The sequence below is a fragment of the Anas acuta genome, chromosome 2, assembly GCF_963932015.1.
Source record: "Anas acuta chromosome 2, bAnaAcu1.1, whole genome shotgun sequence".
Classification (NCBI taxonomy): domain Eukaryota; kingdom Metazoa; phylum Chordata; class Aves; order Anseriformes; family Anatidae; genus Anas; species Anas acuta.
In genome coordinates this window covers 124,565,360-124,589,385 of record NC_088980.1, presented here as the reverse complement: position 1 = coordinate 124,589,385, position 24,026 = coordinate 124,565,360, and the positions used below count along the sequence as shown (strand labels likewise).

At 37.5% G+C, this 24,026-nt stretch overlaps 1 protein-coding gene across 16 annotated transcripts in view; it reads left to right on the top strand.

The window, feature by feature from the left end:
- Positions 1-24,026, top strand: part of EYA1 (EYA transcriptional coactivator and phosphatase 1) — a 162,570-nt gene that overhangs the window by 76,733 nt on the left and 61,811 nt on the right. For 7 of the 16 annotated variants that reach the window (XM_068672073.1, XM_068672071.1, XM_068672086.1 and 4 more), the window contains 6 exons: positions 3,142-3,191; positions 4,635-4,762; positions 6,569-6,631; positions 17,267-17,347; positions 19,275-19,344; positions 19,752-19,897. In XM_068672073.1, the coding sequence (XP_068528174.1) occupies positions 3,142-3,191; positions 4,635-4,762; positions 6,569-6,631; positions 17,267-17,347; positions 19,275-19,344; positions 19,752-19,897 (538 nt within the window). Of the gene's footprint in view, positions 1-2,891; positions 2,972-3,141; positions 3,192-4,634; positions 4,763-6,568; positions 6,632-17,266; positions 17,348-19,274; positions 19,345-19,751; positions 19,898-24,026 lie in introns of those variants that run through there. The other 9 variants (XM_068672074.1, XM_068672072.1, XM_068672079.1 and 6 more) reach the window with 6 other exon arrangements.

Genomic DNA, 24,026 nt, shown 5'->3' with positions numbered 1-24,026 from the left:
CTGTCAGATGCTTTTGATTTGTAATTTAGCAAAGTATAATAAACAGTGCAAAAGTCATGAATTTTCCTCCGCATCCTGAGCTCTGTGGTAGGGAAAATGTGATAAAATGTGTACCTTGAGTCTTGTTTGATGATCTCTCAAAGCAAGTTTGCCTTCTGGAAATAATTTCTGGGGTTGAAGAGCATGGTATTAACAGATTTAATGTGGCTATTCAATGGATTGGTGGAGTACTATGTGAGGTTTAACAAAATGAGAGAGACAAATTGAACATCAACAAAACCTACATCTGTGAAGAATTATAAATTTAATTAGAAAAAAAGGCAAACTTAAAAGACCTCATTAACTAATCAGAATTTGATGTTACTGATTTAAGATTCTTAAATGGATGAATTTTAAGTAGCCTTGCTATCATTCTTTTTTTTTTTTTTTTTTTTCCGCGTCATGTGCCCATGTAGTGCAATCCACGCTAAACAGAAAGATGTTAATGTTACTCACCACAATCAAATTATATGCGGTAATATTTTTCATGTATTAAGGAGAATGTGCATGTCATTTATCATATATGGCATTTTTAGTTTAAGCAGAGTGCAGAGAATAAATGGTGAGTGACAGCTTCTTTTTTTTTTTTTTTTTTTTTTTTAATGTGCCCCTTTGACTGGACGGGTTAGGCCATTGCATTTTTTTTTCCAGTTTTTGTTTGATATGTGAGTTATGTTGCAGAACTTCAATTACCCAGAAATCTGTTGGCAAAATGGGAGAATATACAAGAGCAAGCACACGCCACCCAGAAATGTTTTTATTCTATGAACTAGTCATCATAAGTGTGGTTCCTTACTACATTGTAATTTTGTACTACACATAAAAAACTGAAAGCATGTGAAGTGTAGCATTTTGTAAACTGTAACTAATTTCACTCACATCTGTGTCTAATTGTTGTCTGCATTCGCATTCTTGAGAGTAGATTTATTTTTCCTGGACCACTATGTGGATTCAGCTGACCAGCCTAAGTGAGGATTAGTTGTTTTAAAGTTATTTTGATTAAAGAGTCATTTTTAAATATGGTAACGTGCAACACATGGTTTAAATAATTCTTGAGACACAAAGGAATATATCTAAAGTATGTCTAATGAAAATGAAGATTGTGGATATGAACTTTCACAAATCATAGAGTGTAAGAGGACATATAAGGTATATATTTAATTCTCTGTGAATGAGTTGTTTTTTTTTTAACTTCTCCCATGAAACCTCAAATGAAATGTCTCACTGTAAACACACATGCATATTGATGTGTATATTTATAAGTGTACTGAAGTTAATATATATTTTTTTTAATTTGGGTAAATAAAATAGTGAGGATTAAATGTATATTAGAGTTCAGTGAAGTATGAATAATACTGTAGGGCACTTCTGAAAATATCAGTTAATTGAAACATTTATTTTTAAGGGGAAGTTTTTTCTATTATAAAAGATACGTTTTAAAGTATCCTGTGCAAGAGGGAGTGAAGATAGCTCTGTAAGCAAACTTAGTTCTCACCTATAATTTTTTCCAGGTGTTTAGAAGTAACAGCAGAAACATATCCTAAGGCACTCTGCTGCAGTTTTGAGGGTAAAGGATTGAAAAAAACATTAAAACAAAATGCTCAGTTTTGAATGTAGCTGCTCATCTAGTTTGATTTGGCATGCTCTGATGTATTGAAAAGCACGTTATGCAGTACTTTAAGTGCCCAGTTATAAAAAGATTGATGTTTTTCAGCGTGCATTATTACATGCTTCTTGACATCATTTGTAACATTATGCATTGCCTGGCTGCCCCTAGCAGTTGTTTACTCTTGCTAGTAGTAATTCTGTCTGTGATTAAAAATAACAAAAAAAACCTACAAACACATAAGTAGGATTTGCTTGGATGATTTTTATGGCACTTAAAATGCCTCATCTCTCTTGCCTTTGCTCTGTGATCACTTAAGAGATGTCAGTTCAGGTTGAATGGAAATGCACATGAAAGATTCTCAATGCAGACATTAGGATGATACATACCTTTCCCGGATAAGCTTTTGTGTGCTTTTAGGCTAACAGTATCTAGCAGCGTATCTTCACCTGAACTTTATCACCTGCTGACAATCCTTACTGGCCGCAGAGAAGGGTCTGTTAGCAGAGCAGCAACGTTTTCCTAATAGGATATGAAAATCTATTACTCACCTGAGTTATAAAAGGAGTCATTTTATTAAACTGAAAAATTATTACTGGGCTTCCCAGTGGAACCAGATTCCTTTTTCGATGAGGGAGCTCAAGAGGTAAATGCTGCAGCTTCCTAACATATATTTAGCCAGAAGCGTTCTTTTAAGTCATTTTATCAGAAATTTCATTAGCAACTGGAATTTTTATGAGTAAGACCTTGTGCAATAAAATGTGCTTTATTTTAATTCACTGCACTTGGTGATGGGCTTATTTTGGAGATGGTTGTGTAACAATGTAGTTTGAAAATTGGAGATCTTCACAGTAGGCAGACCTCCCTCTTACTCTCCCTTCCCCCCCTCACACCCCTCCAAAAAAAAAAAAAATAATAATAATAATTGTGTCAGCCTTGCTCTGCCCCTCATTTTTGGAGTGCGGTTACTTGTGGGGTCCCCAGAGGAAGCAGGGCTGGATGGCAAAGAGCAGAGGAAGAGGACAGCCAAGGTGATGAGGGCAAGAAGCTGTCAAGAGCTAAGGGGATGGGAGGAAGACAGGATTCGGGCAGCAGGAACAAAAGGGGAGCTTTAGAGCTGCGGAGGATGCTGGGGGGCTCGGCGCAGAGAGGCTCCCTCCCGCCGCCCTTGGGGGGCTTGCCCTCGCTGGGGTGCGCAGCGTCGGTGCTGGGGGAGGAGTGAGCCCCTCTGCAGCTGTCACGGCCCCTGATGAATCACTGTCCCGGCACTTGGCCGCCGTCCCCAGCGCGGGGAGGAGGGAGAGGGACCTGCCGACGAAACAACAGGCGAGCCTTCAATTTAAAGACAATATGCCTTTCACCGGCGCCGTGCCCTCCTCCTCTCCTTTTTGGTTTAAAGGACAGAATTGTCATCTGCGGTGATGGTCTTTGTTTAAATTAAGGCCTCGTATGAGAGCGGAGTAATAGAGGCTTCTGTTTGTCTCCCTGGTTTACAGGTGCAGAAGTCCCAAACTGGTTCAGATGTTGCTGTTTCCTCCAGTTGCAGGTAAGAATATGATTGAAAATTGCTATTTTTCTGCAACTTTTTTTTTTTCTTTACCTTCAGGTGATATGTTAAGGTGATAAGTAAATGTTTATTCTTGTTTTCCACATGGAGCAGATCAATAAGCGCAGAATCTTCTCTTGTATGTGTGTGCAACAAAGTTTGTCAGCTGTGAGCAAGTACTGTTTTTCACTAAATTGTTTTATTTTGTGCTAGGTATTTTCTTTTTTAACTAATTGTGGAACGATCTTTTTTTTTTTTTTTTTTTTTTTCACTCTGCACATTAGTTTAAGCAACAAAATACAAAATGAGGGGTTTGTGTTTAGAACTTGCAATAAACTCTCAGTCAAAACATGAAAACTTCATAGGTGAAATTACACTTATGTTTAAGGATATTTATACCACTACAGTGGAAGGATTTTTTTTTATATATAATTTTAATAAGTCTCTAAAAGAGCCTAAGCATTTCTTTTAAACAGAAAATGTGTGGGTTCAAATGCCTCAGAGGCACTGTAACCTGTGAAATTTCTACTTGGAGCAATTAAAATAAGTATAGCAAAAACATTGTGAAAAGTGTTAGCTATAAACAAATGAATATGGGGCACTTCATTTATAAGTTTCTCCAACATAAATGAGGGGATATGTCATAGTGGTGAGGTCTATTGTTTTTTTTATACGAGGCTATTAACAACACAAATCAGACATACTCAGCTGCTTGTATGCTGTGTAAATGTTTAATTTTTGCATTGAATCTGAATTGCTCTCTTATTATTTTGACTAAACGACAGCTGCTGAGATACTGCAGAGTGCTAAGGCATACTAACGCCTATATGGATTCACTGTATGTTGGTCATATCCCTTTTCAATTGGGCACAGTTTATGTAATCCACAAAGCAAACAAGTGAGCAGACATAATAATGTTTTAATGCTGCATTTGTTTCAACGGAAACAGAGGAACAATTAAGTAGTTTGCCAGAGTAAACACATACATCAGGAATATCTCATTCCCTGTCAGTAGATGACAGGTTTCAACAATTGCTTCAAGTGTTTTATTTGGTTTAGAGGCCCATTATATTGCCACTGAATGGTAAATCTTGAAAGCACAGTGTTAATTTGTTGTTAAGAGAATATATGGATTCATATAGTGGTGATTCCATCTTTGTGCATATCTTAAAAAAAGAAGGCGTCGTGAATGTTTAAAGTACGGTACGTTGTATCTACATTTTATTCTGTTAGAAACTGCAGAAGTAATTGCCCTCGATGATCAGTTGTGTGTGGCACTATAAAATGAGTTTAACATTAGAAAAAATCACATTGGAGGAAGCTGTTCATTTTTTACTAAATGTGTTGAGGATGCCAATTAAGAGCGGGCTGCATGTCATACTGGTAATTCCTCTGTAATCCAGATTGAACATGCCACTAAAACTAGACGCATCTTGTTTTTAGGTCTATGGAAATGCAGGATCTAGCCAGCCCACATAGCCGACTAAGTGGTAGTAGTGAATCCCCCAGTGGTCCAAAACTTGATAACTCTCATATAAATAATAATTCCATGACACCCAATGGCACAGAAGGTGAGCTACCTTTTTTTTTTTTTTTTTTTTTTTTAATATTTTGTAGTTTGTGTGTTCTCCTTGCTGCATCACTGCTCTTGCAGTCAGTAAACTATGTAGAGAAAAATGTTTTACTATTTAAGGTACTACGTGTTTATGTTATGTGGTTTATAAATCTGATGTTCGGTGTTTATCAACAGTTACTATTATCAAGTTTCAGCAATAGCTTTCATTCCTGTTATATGTTCCTTTCACATAGTTTGAATGGACTGAGCAGGTAGTATGTGCAGAACTTAAAAAAAAAAATCCATAAAACCTGAAAGGCTGGTTTAGTGATGAGGAGAAAGGAAGTGTTTACATTTGTTGTACTGCAAAATGCAGTCTTTCAGTCTTTTTCCCTGTATCAGTGTTTTTTTTCATGTTCACACTTTTAGCAAGCTCCTAAGGCTATGAAAGTTTTGTCAAATAGGCTAATAAAACTGAGTGTTGAAATTTCCTAGGGCTAGCTTGCTGCTCTGATGGAGTGGCCAAAATTCAAACAGGTGTAGTAATTCAATGGGGTAAACTGATACCTATTTTTCAAGCAGCAGTCAGCCAGTTGATAAGTTATGTTTGTTCTCAGTAGAATACTAACAGCAGAACAACTGAACTGCTTTGTCAGTAATGACATATAATGAAATACAGAAGGATTTATATAATAAGCAGTGAAAATACTCTTTCCTGTAACATTTCTATGACTATAGTAGGAATGATCATACATGATGTTTGGCTAGCTTTGTGGACGGTGTTTTTAAATGCATTACTTGAAATTTTTAAATAAAACTTTTCAATATAAATTTAGAGTCAAAATATTGTTGTGGCAGAGAAATGCCTTTTTTTCCCCTTTAAAAACTGTGTCATGTTAGTGCTGTCAGACTGTTGAGGATTGTGGACATGCATTGCATTCTTCCAGGAAAGGCACATGTCAATCAAACAGATGTCGTCCCCCCTCAATTCCCCAAACATCTCTGTTATTCATTCTAATTGGAGTCCTCTGTAGTGGGGAGGGTTTATGGGTTATCAGATTAACAGACTTTTGTGCCAGAGTTGTGTATAATTTACCTTTTATTATTGCTGTAAAACTACTGCTGCAATCAATATTTAAGTAATTAAAAAACAATATTTTTTTAATTTTGTTTTAAGAATAAAGAACTAAATTGTTAATGTAGTTTAAGAAGAAAAATATTTCATGTCCACAGATGAGTCATCTTTGTTTTTAATGCCAATTTTATTTTTGTATCATATTATGAGGTATATACCAGTTTTGATACAGGATAAAATTGGTCAGCACTTTAAAATCTCTCTTACTTGCTAAAGCCTTTGCAGTAAACCTCACTAGCTTTTGTACCTTATATGTAGCTTGAATGTAGCTTTAGCACAAAAATATGACGTGTTCCTTGAAACACAGAAAGACACCCACCATCTGCCCAGACTTCTTGTTCTTAATAGCTGTTTTGTGTGGGCTTACATTCTGAAAAATTGGGTGCTTAATATTACTTTGTCAGGAAATTAGTTAGATTATCTATTCATGCACTAACCTCATGTAGCAAATAATTCTGGAAATTATATCCCAACTTCTCAGTAGGTATTGGAGTTTATTTAAATTAAAAAAAAAAAAAAAAAAAAGTAAATTAAAACAGAGTAACTTATTTTTCCTGTTGTTAGAATTTTAAAGTGCAGGCTTATTGGTTTTGGATGAATTCTACCAAGAAAGATAAAGCGTGAAATACGTGTTTAACTTCTGAGATGAAGCCAAATGGTTTTCTTTTGTTTGCAATTTTCCCTCAGGTGACATGACTCTCCTCAGCACTGCAGACTGGTTACTAAGTGCTAGCACACAGACCGCTGCAGGTTTGTGGAGCTGTGGTGGACACACCAGAAGTGTGCAGTCAGCATGCGTTGTAAGATGTTGTCCAGAAATTATCTTGAGAAATAGTTTGTGCTCGGTGATTCTGGTCAAAACATTCAAAATTTCAAAAGCTTTTCATTATGTGCCATGTAAGAACAGTCAGAGACAGGAATTTGAAAGAAACATAATTGAATCATTTATTTCTGAATCAGATGTGTTCCAAGAGACAAAATTTGTGAGCCTAAGAATCCAGAGGTGGGATTTGGCTGTTAATCTCTTTTACGTTGACAAAATGTTTCTTTTGGGTTCCTTGAGCTGCTACACAGGCTTAAGAAAAAGCGAGTGTCATCAGCAAGAGTTCACACTCTTTTTTTTTTTTTTTTAATGAAGGAGGCTTTTTTTTTTTTTTTTTTTGAGATTCTTTAAGCAGAACCCTGCTGAAACACAAATGACAGACTGTAAGGATGCTGCCATATGGCTTGCCAAGCACTTTTCTTACACCGCTGCACCTTGACTTGCTTGTTTGTTGCACGTGGAGTGGAGATGTGGGTTGCTGAACATTCACATGTTAAATATAATATGTGAAACCAATTTCTGATCTACTATGCACTCGTTCTCACTAGCATGAAAGAGCCCTCCTTTTCTGGCATAAAGGACCTCCATGCGAGTGAGAAACAGGGCCTCCAGCTATTTGCATGATATAAATGTGTTGTAAAGATATGTTAAATTTGATTTGACTATGGGCGTGATTTAGGCAGGTTTCCATACCCCAAAGTGCAGGATATGTTCACTAGATTAGGAAAAAGAAAAAAAAAAAAACTGTCCCAAAGTGAAATGGCCCTGTTTCAAACAAATGTACATTAATTCCTTTAAGGCACATTTTCAGACTTGTCTCTTATTGATGTTGTTCTACAAGAGGATGTGGTTGGAAGATAGCTCGCTATCATTAGCTAATATTTTTAGCTTCACACTTAGTGGTAAGTTTTCAAAGCACTGAATGGGGATCTACGTGTGTGATTGAGTCTGAATGTGCAGCTTTGAATCTCTGTGTGCAGCTTTGATATAATAACTCTTTGTGTGCTTAATTTCCTCTTGGTAGAACAAAATTGCTGTGGTGTAGAACTGACCAGGTAGTGGTGGCCAAGGAACACAGCTGAAGATTTTTTTTTTTTTTTTTTAGGTAACTCTTATGTAGTTCCTTCTCTCTAAAGATTTTTAAACAAGGTGGATTTGCAACTTTAGTTTTCAGGTAGCAATTCTTCATCGGGTTTCTTTTAAGACATAGTGATTTCTGTAAATCAAACACTGTTCATTTAAGTTTGTTGCAAACCATGAGATGGTCTTCATAGCTCTGGATACACGCATGGTGAGGAGAAAATAAATCTCCTTAATATCTTGAGTAGAAAGTCATAACCAAGAATAAGTAATTACATTGCCTGGTGGTTAACTCCTTTTCTCTGGGCCAGTTCAGGCAGCATGATCTTCAAACCAGTAATGAGGAAGCAACAGGGAAATTACAGATCTTGATCAGTCAGAAATTTCTCAGGAACAAATGCAGGAGAGTAACACTAAAATGTTTGGCTAACGACACTCAGCAAAAGCAGTCCTGGCATGCCACCATGGAGTCTGATGATATAAGTAATGTACTGTTTGAGTTTTCCATGATCTCTTTAAGTGTTTTTCCACAAAACACCCTCTGTTGTAGGCAACAGCAGATGCTCAACACTAGTAAAATTTTGGCCTTGTATGACTTGCCTAAGAAAATCTGTAATAGAGTAGAGAACTGAAGTAAGGTTCAAAACATTCACCGTTGTGTCTTACCTCTATATCTCCTTTGTCAGCAAATTGCAGTGGTAGGTTGATACTAAAGGACTCCAAGAAACAATAACAGAAGCTAAAAATTGACTTTTTTTTTTAATTTTTTTAATCAGACAGCTAGTGGCTACTCCAACAATGGAGTTGTGGACACTACCAAGTGTCCACTTGGGTAGAAATATAGTAAGAGGAGAAAGGCTGAGAGTAATATTTAACAAAAAAATAAAAAAAATAAAAAATAAAAAAAATACTGTTTTCAGCTGAAAAGCTGTTTTCCACAGTGGACAGTCATATTCACTTTGTACCTACAGTGATCTTTACTTTTATCTTAAGAATGTAAATCAGTTCTGTTGGATTACATATAGGAAGAAATATCATGAAGATGTTTTGTTCAACTGGAATGGAAAAGAATAAATGAAGATTGGGAGAAGGAGACCTTATTCCAAGCAACTACCAATCATTTGCATTAAGAGTATGGAGATGCATCTACCCTTGTTTCTTAGTGTTCAGAAGAATGAAGAGAAGGAATTTTCATATCAAGTGGGAAGGGAAAATGGATAACAAATTGAAGATCAGATTTTCAAAGATACATAGCAAGGAAGATTTCAAAGAGAGTTGGACATCAAAATTCTTTTGGAAAAAAAAGGGCTCTTGCTCTTAAGTACCTGCTGCAACATGAGAATCAGATCCCACACAAAGGCATTCAAAGTTCCCCACTGTGTGAAGAGGGCTGGCCATTGGAAAGGTTGTCTTAAGTCTAATGAATAGAAATCCATCTTAAGGGTTTTAGAAGCACTGGGTAGTATGTTTGCTGGCTTGTTTCTGTATTACAGAATTCATAAGAATTATTTCACCATGTTCTGAAGTTATGGTGTAGTAAAAGATTAAAGAATAGAGTGGGTATGTCCTGGTAGTTGTTATGGAACACGCTGATGTAGCTTTCTGAAAGTAAACAATATGTTGAATATTCAATGTAATTTTAATGATACTTTGTAGCACTCAGAATAGGCTTTCAGTATTTCAGTCAAGTTTTCACATTGGCAGTGAATTTCTTCTTTTTATTTTTTAGTAAGTTATAGTTATTTATTTTATGCTGTAGAGTGTAAAGTTTTAGTGATGACAATCAGACAAAATGTTCCTCCTTTGGGAGGTGCTTGGCTTTTGATATCTTTTTGTTGCTCATTTATGGAGTTTTTGCCAGTCATATATGCTGACATTTCTATACATGTGTTTGTGATAAAGAGCTTGATGGTATGAAAATTGTGATTGATGCAGTGGTACCTCCACATTTGGACACCATAAAGTAATAGACCTATAAGGGTGAATATAATATTTGCATTTCTAGAGTGTTAGTATCATGAACAATGGATGTTCTTTACTTTGCACTGGAAGATCACAAGATAGTTGTGTGTCTGGAGGAAAGACTGCAGTAGTCCTAGGCTAACCAGACTGGTAAAAGTAATCTGGATGTCTGTAGGAACTGGTAATATTCTTCAACCTGCTGCCACTTACAGAGGATAAAAACAAGATACACATCACTCTGTTTATGTGAAGGCAATGGGATAACTTGGACTACCTTTTTCTCCCTGCTCTTTACTTTTTTTTTTTTCTTCCCCTGCTGTATTACATTGGCTTCCTTCCAGACTCTTTGTCTTATCTGTGCTTTTGTTCTCCAGCTTCACCAAGAGTCCTTCTGTCTCTTCTGAGCACTTGTAGAATAATGCTCTATTATTCCACTTTCCTAGCATTTTGGCCAGGGAAAAAACCTTTCTACTCACTTGCTGGCTCAGGCCAGCAATTCCCATTGCAAGTTCTTGAGTGAGGAGGAGACTAGCATAAATAAATATTCATGCATTTATTGTTTTTTCTTCATGTATGTGCATCTGGTTTTGGAGGTTTCACCATTTTCCCCCATAACATTTCCCTGAAATAAAGGACTTTTTTTAAATGAAAAGTCTGTCACTAGACTGGTTGCCAGATCCCTTTGAGGGGCAAAATATTCTGCCCCACACTCTTCAGTCCTGCCCCACTCCCCCCTCTCCTGAAAAGAAAAAAAAAAAAAAAAAGAGAGAGAGAGAATCTTTAACACAATTTATTTACACAAGCTTCTCATAAAGACATCTGCAACACCTGCCATTCCTGACTGTGGATGGAGCACGGTAGTATGAGAACACCCTCTGAGTGTGCCTGGGGGGTCCCAGAGCCCTGCTGGTGCAATGACTGCACAGGCCACAGGATATCAAGAGCTGCAGGATGTTAAGAACCCGTCAAGATGTTCACTGCTTCACTAAAAACTGTAACACATCCACAATTGCACAGTGTAAGATAGAAATATCATACATATGAGCAGTAATGCAGAAGAAAAGGAAATCCAGTCCATTCTTTTGGTGTGCATTCCAGGGAACAGGACTAAGGCATTTAAGTCTAGACTAAGATCACATCTTAATAAGGTGATATCTGAAAAGCCTTAACAACTTCAGGGACTTGTGACACTTAAGATGATTTAGCACTTACATTTGTATCTTGTAGTCTTCTGAGGAGTTTTGCTTATCATAGGGAAAAAATAAGCATGAAACTTGGTCACACTTCAGCGTTAGCCATCATCTGGCCCCTGGCCAGTGAGTGCAGAAACTTGGAGAGAGGTTCCTGTGCCACCTGGTTTGATTAGACAAGCTAGGGAGTTTCCTGCTACTGCTGAGTAGAGGGGAACACAGACTGGTGCTATCCTTCTTTGTCTGGATGAATTTGGCTTTAAGTCTGATAGTCCTGGAGTTCGGACCCTGGCCAAATGTAATGGATATTATTTCCTACTTATGAAAGGCCCCATGTACTTTGTCATTTGCCTTCTGTTTTTGTGTCTCAGTCATATGTCTTGTACACCTAAATGACACAGCAGCCTTGACTTCTCTTGATGTTCTGTCTCCTCTGGAGGCCCTCTGTGTTTTCAGAAGGTAGCTGAAGACAGCCTTCTTTGCCATTAATGACTGTAACTGTATTGTTGTGTGGTCATTATATCTTTCTTTGGTTAAAGAGTCCAGATATTTTACACACACAGCACACAGTATTACACACATGTAGGGAAGTTTCAATGGCCAGATTCCCAATGGAGAATTTAGGAAGGAGAAAAATAAAAATAAAAAATAAATCAATCCATAACTCTAAAAGGGTTGTTTCTGGGTATATGTCATCTCTGTTTGGAAAGGATGGGTGATACAATCATTTGGTATAAATTGACATGTGACTGTCATGGGGTAAGAATATTAGATCTAGTCTTATCTCCTAATTGTAATGAATGGAACCATGTTAACCCATGGGTGTGCTTCTCAGATGAATATTGAGGTTAAATCTTGATTAGCAGCTACAAATACTGTCACCATATGAAAGTTAACAAAAGCAAGTGCTGGATTCTGCACCTGGAATGAGGTAATCCTGCATACACATATAGACTAGGTAATAAGAGGTTGGAGAGCAGCCTCATGGAAAGGGATCTATGGGTTTTGGTTAATGGCACGTTGAGTATGAGCCAGAAGTGTGCCCAGGCAGCCAAAAGGGCCAAGCATTCCCTGGGGTGCATCAAGTACGTCATTGCTAGCTGGTCGAGGGAAGGGATTGTCCTGCTCTGCTCTGCACTGGTGCAGCCTCACCTCAAGCACTGTGTGCTATTTTGGGTGCCACAGTATAAGAAGGACATAAAACTGTTAGAAAACATCCAAAGGAGGGCTACGAAGATGGTGAAGGGTCTAGAGGGCAAGACATATGAGGAGCTGCTGAGGTCCCTGGGTTTGCTCAGCCCAGAGCAGAGGAGACTGAGGGGAGCTTCCTCACAAGGGCGGGCGAAGGGGCAGGCGCTGACCTCTGCTCTCTGGGGACAGCAACAGGACCCAAGGGAACAGCATGGAGCTGGGACAGGGGAGGGTCAGGATGGGTGTCAGGAAAAGGTTCTTCACCAAGAGGGTGATCAGGCACTGGAACAAGCTCGTCAGGGTAGTGGTCATGGCATTGAGCCTGCTGGAGTTCAGGAAACCTTTGGACAATACTCTCAGACATATGGTCTGGTTTTTGGGTGGTCCTGTGTGGAGCCAGGAGTTGGACTTGATGATCCTTGTGGGTACCTTCTGACTCAGCATATTCCATCCTTCTGTGATGAAGACCTGTTTCCACCCAGATGGTTTTGATTTTGAGTTTTTTTTTTCTAGTACTATGATTGTGCTGCCATTTCTTTACAAATCCAGCATTTTTACTGCTAGATGAGCAGGTACAATGAAACTCAATTTATTTTGGTTGCAAATCACAACCAAAAGAGAGGGAGACAAGGCTCTTGGGGAGCCATTCATGCAGTGAAAGCTGGGTGTTAGCCATAGACAGAATACCACACAAGACTTCTGACATCAGAAGACAGTAGAGCAGGAAACAGTCTGGGCTTGAAATAGAATGTGCTTCTTTGAGCAGGGACTTTCTTTGAAAACTGAACATAAATTTAGGCTGGAAATTACCTTGTAGTAATTATCTTCTGGTAATTTCCAGACAAATGAGTTTCAGGAAGAGTCTCCCAGTTTGAGAAGCAGCAGCAAAGTGTGTTTATTAGGCTTCATGGTCAGGAACTGATGATTTGATACTCTGTGACAAACAGCGAATAATGTCCTGGATAGGTATTAGTGTAATTTAGTAGACTCTTTATAAGTAACCTGTAGTCTTTGGTAACCTCTTTATAATCACTATATTCTTAAGTACAAACAGTTTAAACTTTGAATAAAGTAACAGAAAATATTATCAGCTTCAAATTCAAGGTAGAATTTTTGTACTGCTGTTAGTGACTAATAATTATCTTTGAGCTTTATGCTTGTATTGGGTACAGAAAGAGGATGGCACTAAACAAAATAATATATGAATATTAATGGCTAAATGAAGTATTTAAGATATAGGAGGGCAGTAACTGTAGTGCATATCAACATAGTGTTTAGATACTAACTTTATTTGAAGATGTCACCTTGAGAGAAAACCAAATAGAGCTAGATATTCCATTTATACATATGTCTGTAAGTAAACTGACAGACTCACTTTGATGAGATTTGTACCTCATGAGCACTGAGAACTGCCGGCCAGGAACTATTTCATTTTGCCCACTTATTCATATAATACAAAGAATATAACATTATAGTATTAATGCAGTCCTAAGACTACAACATTAACACTGAGTTAATAATTCAGCTATGTTTACAGTATTTTTATCCTGGTGTAATGTATATAGCATAGCAGTTAGCAAACTAAGACTAATTTAGTAAAGCATGATTTATATGTAAAGCCATGATTGTATGTATTTTAGATAATCAATATATTTTTAAGAAATATATTTGTGTTGTTTTCTTAAATGGTTTCTTCTTAAATCTGGATTTTAGAATCTCATAAATGACTAGAAAAGGAAAATAAGGAGGAAAAATGTCCCTCCATTGACATAGCTTTTTGGTGTAAAACCAAGTCTATATCAGTGATTCAAATAAACATTGATTCCTTTTTTTAAATCAGATTAGGAATACATTAGATTTATCCTTGAACTTCTTGTTGATCATCTGTTAGATGAGTGATTCTACTTGCATTAAATCTTAGTGACATATTTCTAAACAAAAATCTGTCTCTATAATGCAAGCCTGATTATTCTGCACCACTGGAAAGTTCTGTTTTGATAATGGAGCAGCAGAGAAGGGAACTCTTCTGTTTCTTTCTCAATTATTTCTCGGTGGTCTCTGCCATGATTGAGCTTATTGTTGGAAACTCCTGGAAAACTTGCGAAGTGTTCCAGGTAAATGAGGCAATGTTCTGGCTGACTGCCCCTCTCCTCCCCCCTCCCACCCACAGTGTCATCCTGCAAAAGTATAGGACACGTAGAAATGTTATGGTCATGGAAAACATGGGACAGCTGAAGTCCAGACCTGTCCCTTTCCAGAGCCGTTCTTCCTTGGACAGCTCCATTCGTCCCTCCTGACAGACACGCATCACTGAAGCGCTGCCAGGACAGAGTGGCAGACTTGTAAAATCCTTTTGCGTCTCTCTTTCCCTGTGATTTTGGGGAAACTGTGTTCTATTGCACATCAAATTTTGTCTTCAGCAAATGAGCAAACTTCTTTTGCAATGAGAATCCATGCAGTAAAAATTTCTAACTGGTAAAACCATGGCTGTTTTTTTTCTCCGTGTATTTCTTTCTATAGGAAAGCTTTCAACCTCTTGAAAAGGTTTTTTGTTCAGACAGAAATAAATACACAGATATTTACTGGCATTTTGAATAAAATGCTTGTGGAATTGGGGGTTTTTCAAGTTGTTATTCATCTTTATTAAATTCCCAACTAGCTCCAGCACAAAGGTCTGTTAAGGTCATGGTTGTTCTTAAAAAAAAAAAAAAAGCATTATAGTGCTTATTTACTATGACCCTACAAATAGGTATCCAGATCAGGAGCAATCAGGACATAAGTTTTCTTATCTCCTTTTTCATACACTCAGGAGAGGAGACACATGGAACAGTTATGTAAATATTGATAGCACCTCAGTCAGAAGATAGAATATGCCACCATGAAGATGGCACTGCAGAGAATTTCATTTTTTTTTTCCTGTATCTTCAAAAGCAATATGTTTAATAAATGGTGTTCAGTTTCAATCTTCTTCACACTGAAGTATCTCTTGTGAGTCAGAGATCCCATTTTGATGATTTTTTTTCCAAAATTGGTATTTCTGAGATCCAGAAAGGTGGACAACAATGCACATGCATTTTTAAACCAGTGGCAAGAGAGGCATTTACATCCACTTAGAAATTATCCTAAAAAAAATATCTAGAACAAAGGGTGCTAAATATGTGTCTCAGAATAGTTCTTGGAGTGGTAGTTTGCAGTGAGCCAAACTTACCTAAATAATTATATTTTGTTTTATAATGAATAGAATTGTTTCTCCAGCAGAGAAGAGGGAGAGAGTTTGGAGAAAGCAGATACTGAAGTCTTCCATCCTGTAGCCCAAGTTAGGTTGATCTCTCTCATCATCCTTTCTTTTCTTCCCCCACAGCTATCAGCAATAGAGAAAAGCATCTTCTATTGTTATTTCCAAATGCATAATTGCATTATGGAAATTAGAGTAAGGACACTTGCAAAGTTTTGGGAAAGCTGGAGTAATCTGTGGGGAAAGTATTAGATGTAAGATGTAGTTGTGATAAACTTAGAGGGAAAAGCAGGAGATAATGCAGATGCAGTTCTTGATATCTAAATAACAAACTGTGCAGAACTTGCTGTATATATCTTGACCTAGCATGAAGCCTAGACCTAGCACAAAGCAATTCCCCCCCCCCCCAAAAAAAAAGAAAAAAAAAACACCAAAAAACAAAACAACAACAACAAAAAAAAACACACCTAACTTAGGGATACTGGCCCCTCTGCTCCAACTGTTTTAGTCCATGAAACTTTTCTTACTGGGCTGCATTGCTTACTAATGTAGATACAGCAGGGTTTTGTGTGGAGTTCATATTGATCATTGCATGTAAAGCCCTTGGCTGAGATCAGGTGGATGAAACAGGCATGCAGAAATAAGAATTTGTATTGGCAAGTAAAGGAAAGGTCCTTTGTCAGAGAGGAGAGTTCCACTTCCCTCAGCCTTTGCAAACCTGGCACCAAAAGGGCATCTGCTAATGATGGCTGCAATTCTGAGAGAGAGAGATGTGCACACAGACAGGGCTTTATGTGCCAAACAGGGCACAGTTTACCTCACTTTTCTTGGATTCATTTTCTGCAGTGTTATTGAACTGCCTCCCTGAAAGGTCAGATACACACCAGCTCTGGTGCGTGGGAAGCAGTGACTGTGCGTCAACGGGAGCAAAAGCAGTGAGATGTTGATAGTAAGATCAGCTCTGTTGTTTTGTGAAACACCATCCTCAGTTGCTCTTGGTGTGCTGTAACTCCAAAGGCTAGATATGTAAAAATGGATTTGAGAGGTTGTGGTGCTGATCTGATAGCTTCCTGGGAGTGGGGATGGTGCCTGTCTATGTCCGCACCAGGTCAGCCCTGTCTTTGGTCTGTGGATCAGAATGTTGTTACTGAGATGGCACTGAAGCAGCACAGAGTGAAAATTGCTTATTTACCTGAGGCTTTGTTGAAAGACATTAATCTATAATTAATTATGAAGTAGCATAAGCCAGTAGAGAATCTCTCTTCTCATTTTTTTCTTATTCTCTGACAGATGTGTAGGTTCACACATGTCTGGGTGCAAAGGAAATAAAATGTAAAAGTATTCTTTGAAGTACCTGGTTGAGAACCGTGTGTCCTTTGCATATTCAGGGTTGCTGAGTGTTATGTTAATTTGGAAAAATCCACCCTGAGGAAAGTTTTACTTTATTAGAAGTTTTCAATTTTCCTCTGAAAAAAAAAAAAGAGCATTTCTCAGAGAACCCCATTTAAAAATTATCTCCCTTTTTGTCTTATTCAAATTGCTGTCTTTCAAGCCTGTAAAATGACTGTGTGACCTGATCTAAATGTGGACCCTTATTGTTGGGTCTGCAGGATTTAGAGGAGACAGGACAGGTGCAGAGAGTTGCATGGGGACTTAGTGGCTCTTATTCCTTGGGGACAGAAATAACCCTTGTGATCATTTTATATGTATGTGCAAATCATAGCTACCAGTACTTTGCATTGTTTGTATACACAAATTCACAAAATGCAAAATATTGATAACCATGATTTAAAATATTTTTGGCAGATTTCTGTTTTGTTGAATTTGTGACTGTAATGAGTGTGTGCATGTGTGTGCAAGAATATTAGGTGCATATAGAATATATTTTATTTATATTTCTATAGTTAAAACAGAACCAATGAGCAGCAGTGAGATTGCTACTACTACTACCACAGACGGGTCTTTAGACAATTTCTCAGGATCAGGTAAGGACTAAACAAAGGTTTTAAGCTCAGCAATTTTCCATTTACTATTTTCTTTTCCCATTCAGTCTAAACCTGTGCACAGCTGCTGAAAAGTTTTGTGCATTTTGCAGCTTATGCCTATTTCTGTTCATCTTACTCAGATAGTGTAAGGCAACAGGAGCATTCCCTGAGTAACAAGCGTTAGAGCATTGGGATTATTGATGTCCACTGGTGTCTTTACTGAGGAACTGGGGAGTATTTTGGCCCAAAGGATTTACTCTTTTTAGTTTTCTCTTTGTAAATATTACCTGCCTCTCTGCCTTGTGTTGTAACTGAGGAGTAACTGAGGTCTTCCTCATTTTTTAAAATTTGTTATTAGTGAGGTAGTTTTTCGTCAGTCTTTTTGTCTTTCTTGAAGCCAAACACATCTTAGCTGTTAACACACAGGAGACAAATACTGTGAGAAAATCCTAAAATGTTTGCACAGTTTTGCATAGCTGTGGATTAACTGTGGTATTTCTAGCACATCATTTTTATGGTACAAATCAAATGAAAAAGTGTAATATATCATGGAGTTTCATTGCCAAAGTAGCAAAATCTGTAATCTCGCAACCAGTTAGGCTCTAAGTAGCCAACCCTTTTCTGATCTCATGACAGCCTCCATTTTCTGTGCATGCTGCAGAGTATGAAAGTATCAAAGTTTAAAGGCAAAAAAAAGTTTTCTAGAGTAAGTTAAATTTATGAAGGTAGGAAAGGTAGAATGTTTAATCATAGCTATGTTCATCTGTGGTGATCTGACTAAGGTGGGACTGTAATATTTGACATATCTGCAGTCTCCCTGGCCACAGAAAAGCAAAATATCAGGTGTGGAAGCAACAGAAAGCAATTATCTGCCTTGCTCCACACTTCAAAAGCACTTTGAGAGTGTAAAGATGATGGATTTTCCCTGTAGTTGGCCAAGAAAGGGGTAGCTGGCAAAGGGTAATTATCCATGCCTTGTTTATTTCCAAGTACTTAGCAATAGGGCCTGTTGTTTCTCTGGCTGTCTGTTTTTACAGTAGTCTCATAACCTGCAGCTGACCTCTTCCTGGCAAAGGCTTCAAAATTGACCTTGGGACATAGAGAAGAGATGGCACCCAAATGGTAACCAGAGAGGGAGGCACTATCTGTATGGCGCTCCTGCAAAGAACGCCAAGAGCAGAGCACATGGGTGCATCCAAGACAACCTAGGCAGCACCCAAAAATACTGAAAGAAATTCATGTTTGAAAAAATGTCTGTATTAGCAGTGATTGGTCTGGGGAACCCTTAAGTTGCGGAAGGAGAAGCTCAGTTAGGTTTAAGTGTTTCCCTAAGTAAATTTGCACATTGATCATGACATCTTTATGGAATACTGGGTGTTTTAAAGGTGTGAGAGCATTTTAGAAAGCAGGTAACACGGAGAAAAAGAGAAGGAGGTGTAATATGGTAACACATCCTTATGCATTATGGAATTATTTTTAAAAGGCACGTGTTCTGAAGCTGGCCATGTGTTTTCAATACAGGCATGTATAAAGCTCCTTCATAAAATGTAGGTCTTAAAAATTCTAAAAGTTAATAAAATGTTGCACTTGAGATAGCAATAATCCTTTAAAAATATGAAGAAAAATGTTTCCAATAGGATATAGAATGTTTGCATTAAAAATGTTGTCTGTGTGCAAGCAAAGAATAAACTATTGCTCAGAAGTTGTACAAAAGGGCAATTTAGTACTTGAAAGCTGTAATCAAGATTTTAATGTTAAGCATTCATGTATAGTTGCTAATAAAATATTATTTTCTACCTAAAATACCAATGATATTTGAATTTAATTAAAATCTTGTTAATACTCTGAAATTCTATTAGGAAAAATAATATTTATCTTAGGTGTGTATATTTACACTTCTGTGTGCTTTCTTTTCTCCTTGGTGCAGCAATTGGAAGCAGTGGTTTCAGCCCAAGACAAACACACCAGTTCTCCCCACCACAGATTTACCCTTCCAAGTATGATATCTTTTAAAAATAATACTACTAGTAGTAATAATAATAACTGAAATAGGCAGATTTTAACCTCATTTAAAATAATAATTGGGTCCATCTGTTAAGTCATAATTTAAACCACAGCAGCTTCAAGGAAAAAAAAATATATTCTTTTTTATTTTTTTTTATTTTATTTTTTATTTTTTTGCTAAGAATGTATTTGAAAAATATTTGAAAAGTTATTATTTTACTTATTCTTTTATTATTAATTTATTATGGTTGTTTTGTCTCTATCTTACAATTTCTGTTGTCTAGCACATCTATGATTATTTGTTAATGAAGTAATAGGCTTATAATAAGGCTAAAAATAAATCCACACTTGTCTGTCTAATGCAGTGTCTGTCCTATTTTCTGTCATTTGTAATCAATAGCAGACCATACCCACATATTCTTCCTACCCCATCTTCACAAACGATGGCTGCATATGGGCAGACACAGTTTACAACAGGGATGCAACAAGCTACAGCTTATGCCACCTACCCGCAGCCTGGACAGCCCTATGGAATCCCTTCGTATGGTAAGAAATCACATCCCTATGTTTTAATTCTCAAGGCAAATGATTCTTTTTTGAACAAGATTACATGACCTTGTGTCAGTGCTTAGTGGGACAACCATGCTCTTGAGCATTTCTCGTGGAAGAGTGGTTATTTCCCTATTGGAGTGAGTGCAGTTTAATTTATGTATTAAAGAGCTAAGAAGCTATTCAAGAGGATGTCTTTGTTCTGGGATGAAGGAGAAAGATTCATTAGGCTTTTAGTGGTGATTTAAAAAAAAAAAAAAAAACAAAAAAAAAAACACTGAAGCACTGAAACAGGGAAAGAGATCTAGGGACTTCCATTAAACAGGCACAGCTCCTGGTAACTTGCCGAGGAGTTGTGCTTTCCAGCAACATAATAGGGGAAGTTGGCAAATAAAGGCTGATACACATTACTGGAACCTGAGTGTGTCAGTGAAGCTACAGTGATTTCCATCAGGTAAAGGATTAATTCAAAAAGACCCTCACTGGAAATCTCTCTTTCGGTGTTTCAGAACTCCACATAGATGAAAATTTAAAAACAATCCGTTGTGGGTGAGACCATTTTGTTGCCAGACTGTCTGCTGGTAGTGCACACAGCAGTTCAGCAGCAAAGATACATTATTAGAAAATAGGTTTTATATTTCTCTAGGGCAATATATTGAAAATGCATGTTCTACATGCTTTTAGCATGTTTGTAGTATGTTCTGTAACATATATTCAAGTAATACAGGTTTTCATACCAAGAAAAGAGAACTCATAGTATAAATTGTGTCCCTTAAAATTATTAAAACTTTTAAGTGCAATGCTGGTGAATCTTTCGTCATGAAATCTGCAAGCTGAAACCCACAGGATCTCAAGTAAATCCCCCAAAAGATTGCTGTAGACAATAGGAATAAATGTATTATTATTTCCCTTAAAAAAAAAAAAAAAAAGTTAATGATTATGATCCAAGGAAATATTCTTCCTGTGGCTACAATCTTGATTACGTACTGCCAAAAATGTTTATAAACATGAGCTGGATGTTTCTGTTTCAGTTACACATATTTAAAACTTACACAAACAATATATATATATATATATATATATACATATATATATAAGTGTTTTTAAGTCTTTAAAAGAGTCTTTAAAAGTCTTTAAGGAGACAGGGAATCTTCCCCTTGTAAAGAAGAAAAAAAAAAAAAAGAAAAAATTATGTTCCTGATGCAAGCTTGTGAGCTTGTCTGCCATTTCCAGCTGGATCACGTGGTATGATAACAGATGACCCCTTTTCCCACTGCTCTTTTGTTGACACATTTTTCCATTTCTCCTGTGACACTTCATACTACTTGTCTGTCTGTGGTGGTGTAGGCAGCCCAAACACTGATTTTTTTGATTTTTTTGTTTTTGCACCATTCCTCTGGATGAAATCTTGACCCTACTAAAGTCAACTATAAAACTCTCACCAACTTCAGCAAGACCCTGATTTCACGACTTGAGTTGAGCTGTCTCGCTGTTGTCGGAGCTATAATTGAGAGTTGCTTTTCTTGGCAGCTGCTTGCTAGGGGTTAACGTGCCTGCCTGCTCTTTTGTTTTGTTTTCCCACTCCATCCCCTGCACCTAGGACATCAGATATTTATTTTTTTCCTTAGCGTTTTACGTTGCAAGAAGAGTGTTTTGTTCTCAATGTTTTATGTTATTCTTTTTAGCCAGCGCCCCCTGATTGGGGTAAAGCTGCTTTTTGTTGATGTACTTTATCACCTAGCAGTAATATTTGAAAGCAAATAACTTGCACAAAGTTTTTGGAGCTAAGACCATAGCTTTGCATATTTAAGGCTCATCATATAATCCTAGTTCCCAAAATAAATTACATGGGGACCCCAGGGATGCTGATTTGCAACAGGCTGATTTGCAACTGAAACCTTGTTTAGAACCCAAATTCGCTTGGCTCTGCAGCATAGATCTCATGTATCATATACTTTGCCTTTCTCTCTTTCAGGCAGAGAGTTTGCAACAGGTATAAAGAGAGGAGACTTATGACATATGCAAAAAAATGGGGGTTGTAGTGGGGAGAATTCTTTGGTTTTGTTACGGGGGGGGGGGGGGGGGGGGGGAGGGGAGGAAATGTGCATAAATACACATACCGATTCCCCTCAACTTTTCTCTTTAGTGCAGAATTTGTGAAGGTGCTGCCTTGAATGCACCTCTATCTGGGCATTTTTGCACTCCCACACCTCCACTGTGGTGCAGCCCAGATGGCAGGAAGGGGGGTGGAGGGGAATGCCAGTGTCAGCTGCCTCCTGCCGTTCCTGGCTCTGGTTCATCTGCAAAGCCACTGAGGAGGCTGGAGAATTTCCTGAAGCTCCCTCCTTCTGCCTGCCCTGGTACCAGCATCTAGCAAACAATTCGCTTACCCAAAGTTCCTTCTGTTTCCTTGCTGTCCCTTCACACTCCCTTGCATATATCAGACTTGGGAGGAGAAAGGAGCACCAGGTTTAGTGAGTGAAAGCCTTATGGATGAGAGCAGGTGGGAAGAGTAGGTCCCAGAAGATGAAAGGCTCTTCACAGTGTGGAGGTTTGCAAAAGGACACGTCAGTGCCAACTTGTCTTCGCTCAAGTGTCATCCTTCAGCCACTGACTTTGATACTGCTTCATCTGAGATTGGGAGTTGAATCAGGCTGCTAGAGTAGGAAGTATAGATATATAATGCTTGAGTTAGTTAAACTTTCTCTACACAATATTTAATCAGCATTCCAGAGGTCCTTAAGCACAGAGATCATTGATACCAAAGCATCCATAGCAGGAATTTCCCCTTGAAATGAGGTGTCAGATTCATCATTGTGATTGTTTATTTGTAATGTGAAACAGAAGAAGCAAGCATCAGGGGAAAACAAGCAAACAGGGTTAGACTGGCAGCTAGTGAGTGTGGCAGATGGAATTAGGGATAATTAATGACACCAGCTAAAAAATAATGATTTCAATGACTAATTAAAGAAAATAAAAATTGAGAAAATATCCCACCATTTGTATGTAGGGAGATACTGAAGTTTTGCAAACACAGTAGCTTCTCAGTCCTCTCCTGCCTTGAAACAGCATTGAATATTATTTAAAAGGTAAAAAAAAAAAAAAAAAAAAAAAAAAAAAAAGTTAGTTCCAACCAGGCAATGGGCTTAGATTAACAGACATTTTCAAAGGAATGTTACTAATTCACACTTAGTTAATTCAGTTCATATAACTGCGGCTTTTGAACAATGAGGTATCAATGAATGCCATAGAGAAATGTAAGAGTATTGTATTACTTTTCCATTGCTTTGGCTATAATTATTTTTAAATGGTAGTTCATGTTGGGACAACCTTATAATTAAAACTAAGAGACAGAAGCTGAATTGTATGCATTTCCTAAGTATTTCATTTGCTGATATTTCCTTGTTTATTGCCTTACAAATTGGTGTAAGAATCACTAAAGTAGGGAGGTAAGTCATTCATTCAATTGGACTTCTCATTCTTTTATTAATAAATTTGGAAATGAGAAGGTAATGTGTAATGGACTTCCCTGTCAGTACAGATTAATGACTCTCTGCTGTGTTTTTCCTGGTTTGGGAGATTGGTTCAGCAATATTTCCTGTCTATTAGGTGTTTATTTGTTAAAAGACTAAATGCATTTTGTAGCGTTTAATTAGCTTTGAAAATCCACATTGTACTTTATGCTGCTAGCTCTCTATCCTCTTTTAAAGAGGTGCTTAATTCCTTAGAATGCCATCGCACTTGGAGCCATGTAGTTTTCTTGTAGGAATATTATACAATGTAAATCTCAGTTATGTCATTAAAGGGTGGATGGTAGGAGAGCTTGGCTATGCTATGCTTCATTAAAATCATATAAAGTTGCTAATCTACCTCTGTGAAATGTCATGAATATATGGAAAAGTTAGCCTCTGGCAGGAAAGGAAAAAAGGAATAATGCAACTTCCTGTTCATGTATAAATTTCTTTTGCAGTTATTGGAAACACAGTTTTGAATTTAACCTCTCCCTGGTGAACTTCAGTTTTATGTGTTCTTTTAGACTGCCCTTATCCCATTCATTTGTGCATACTCTCGGTATTCTTTTTCTCATGCATGCAATAGTATGTGTTAAAAGTGCTACTAATTAAGC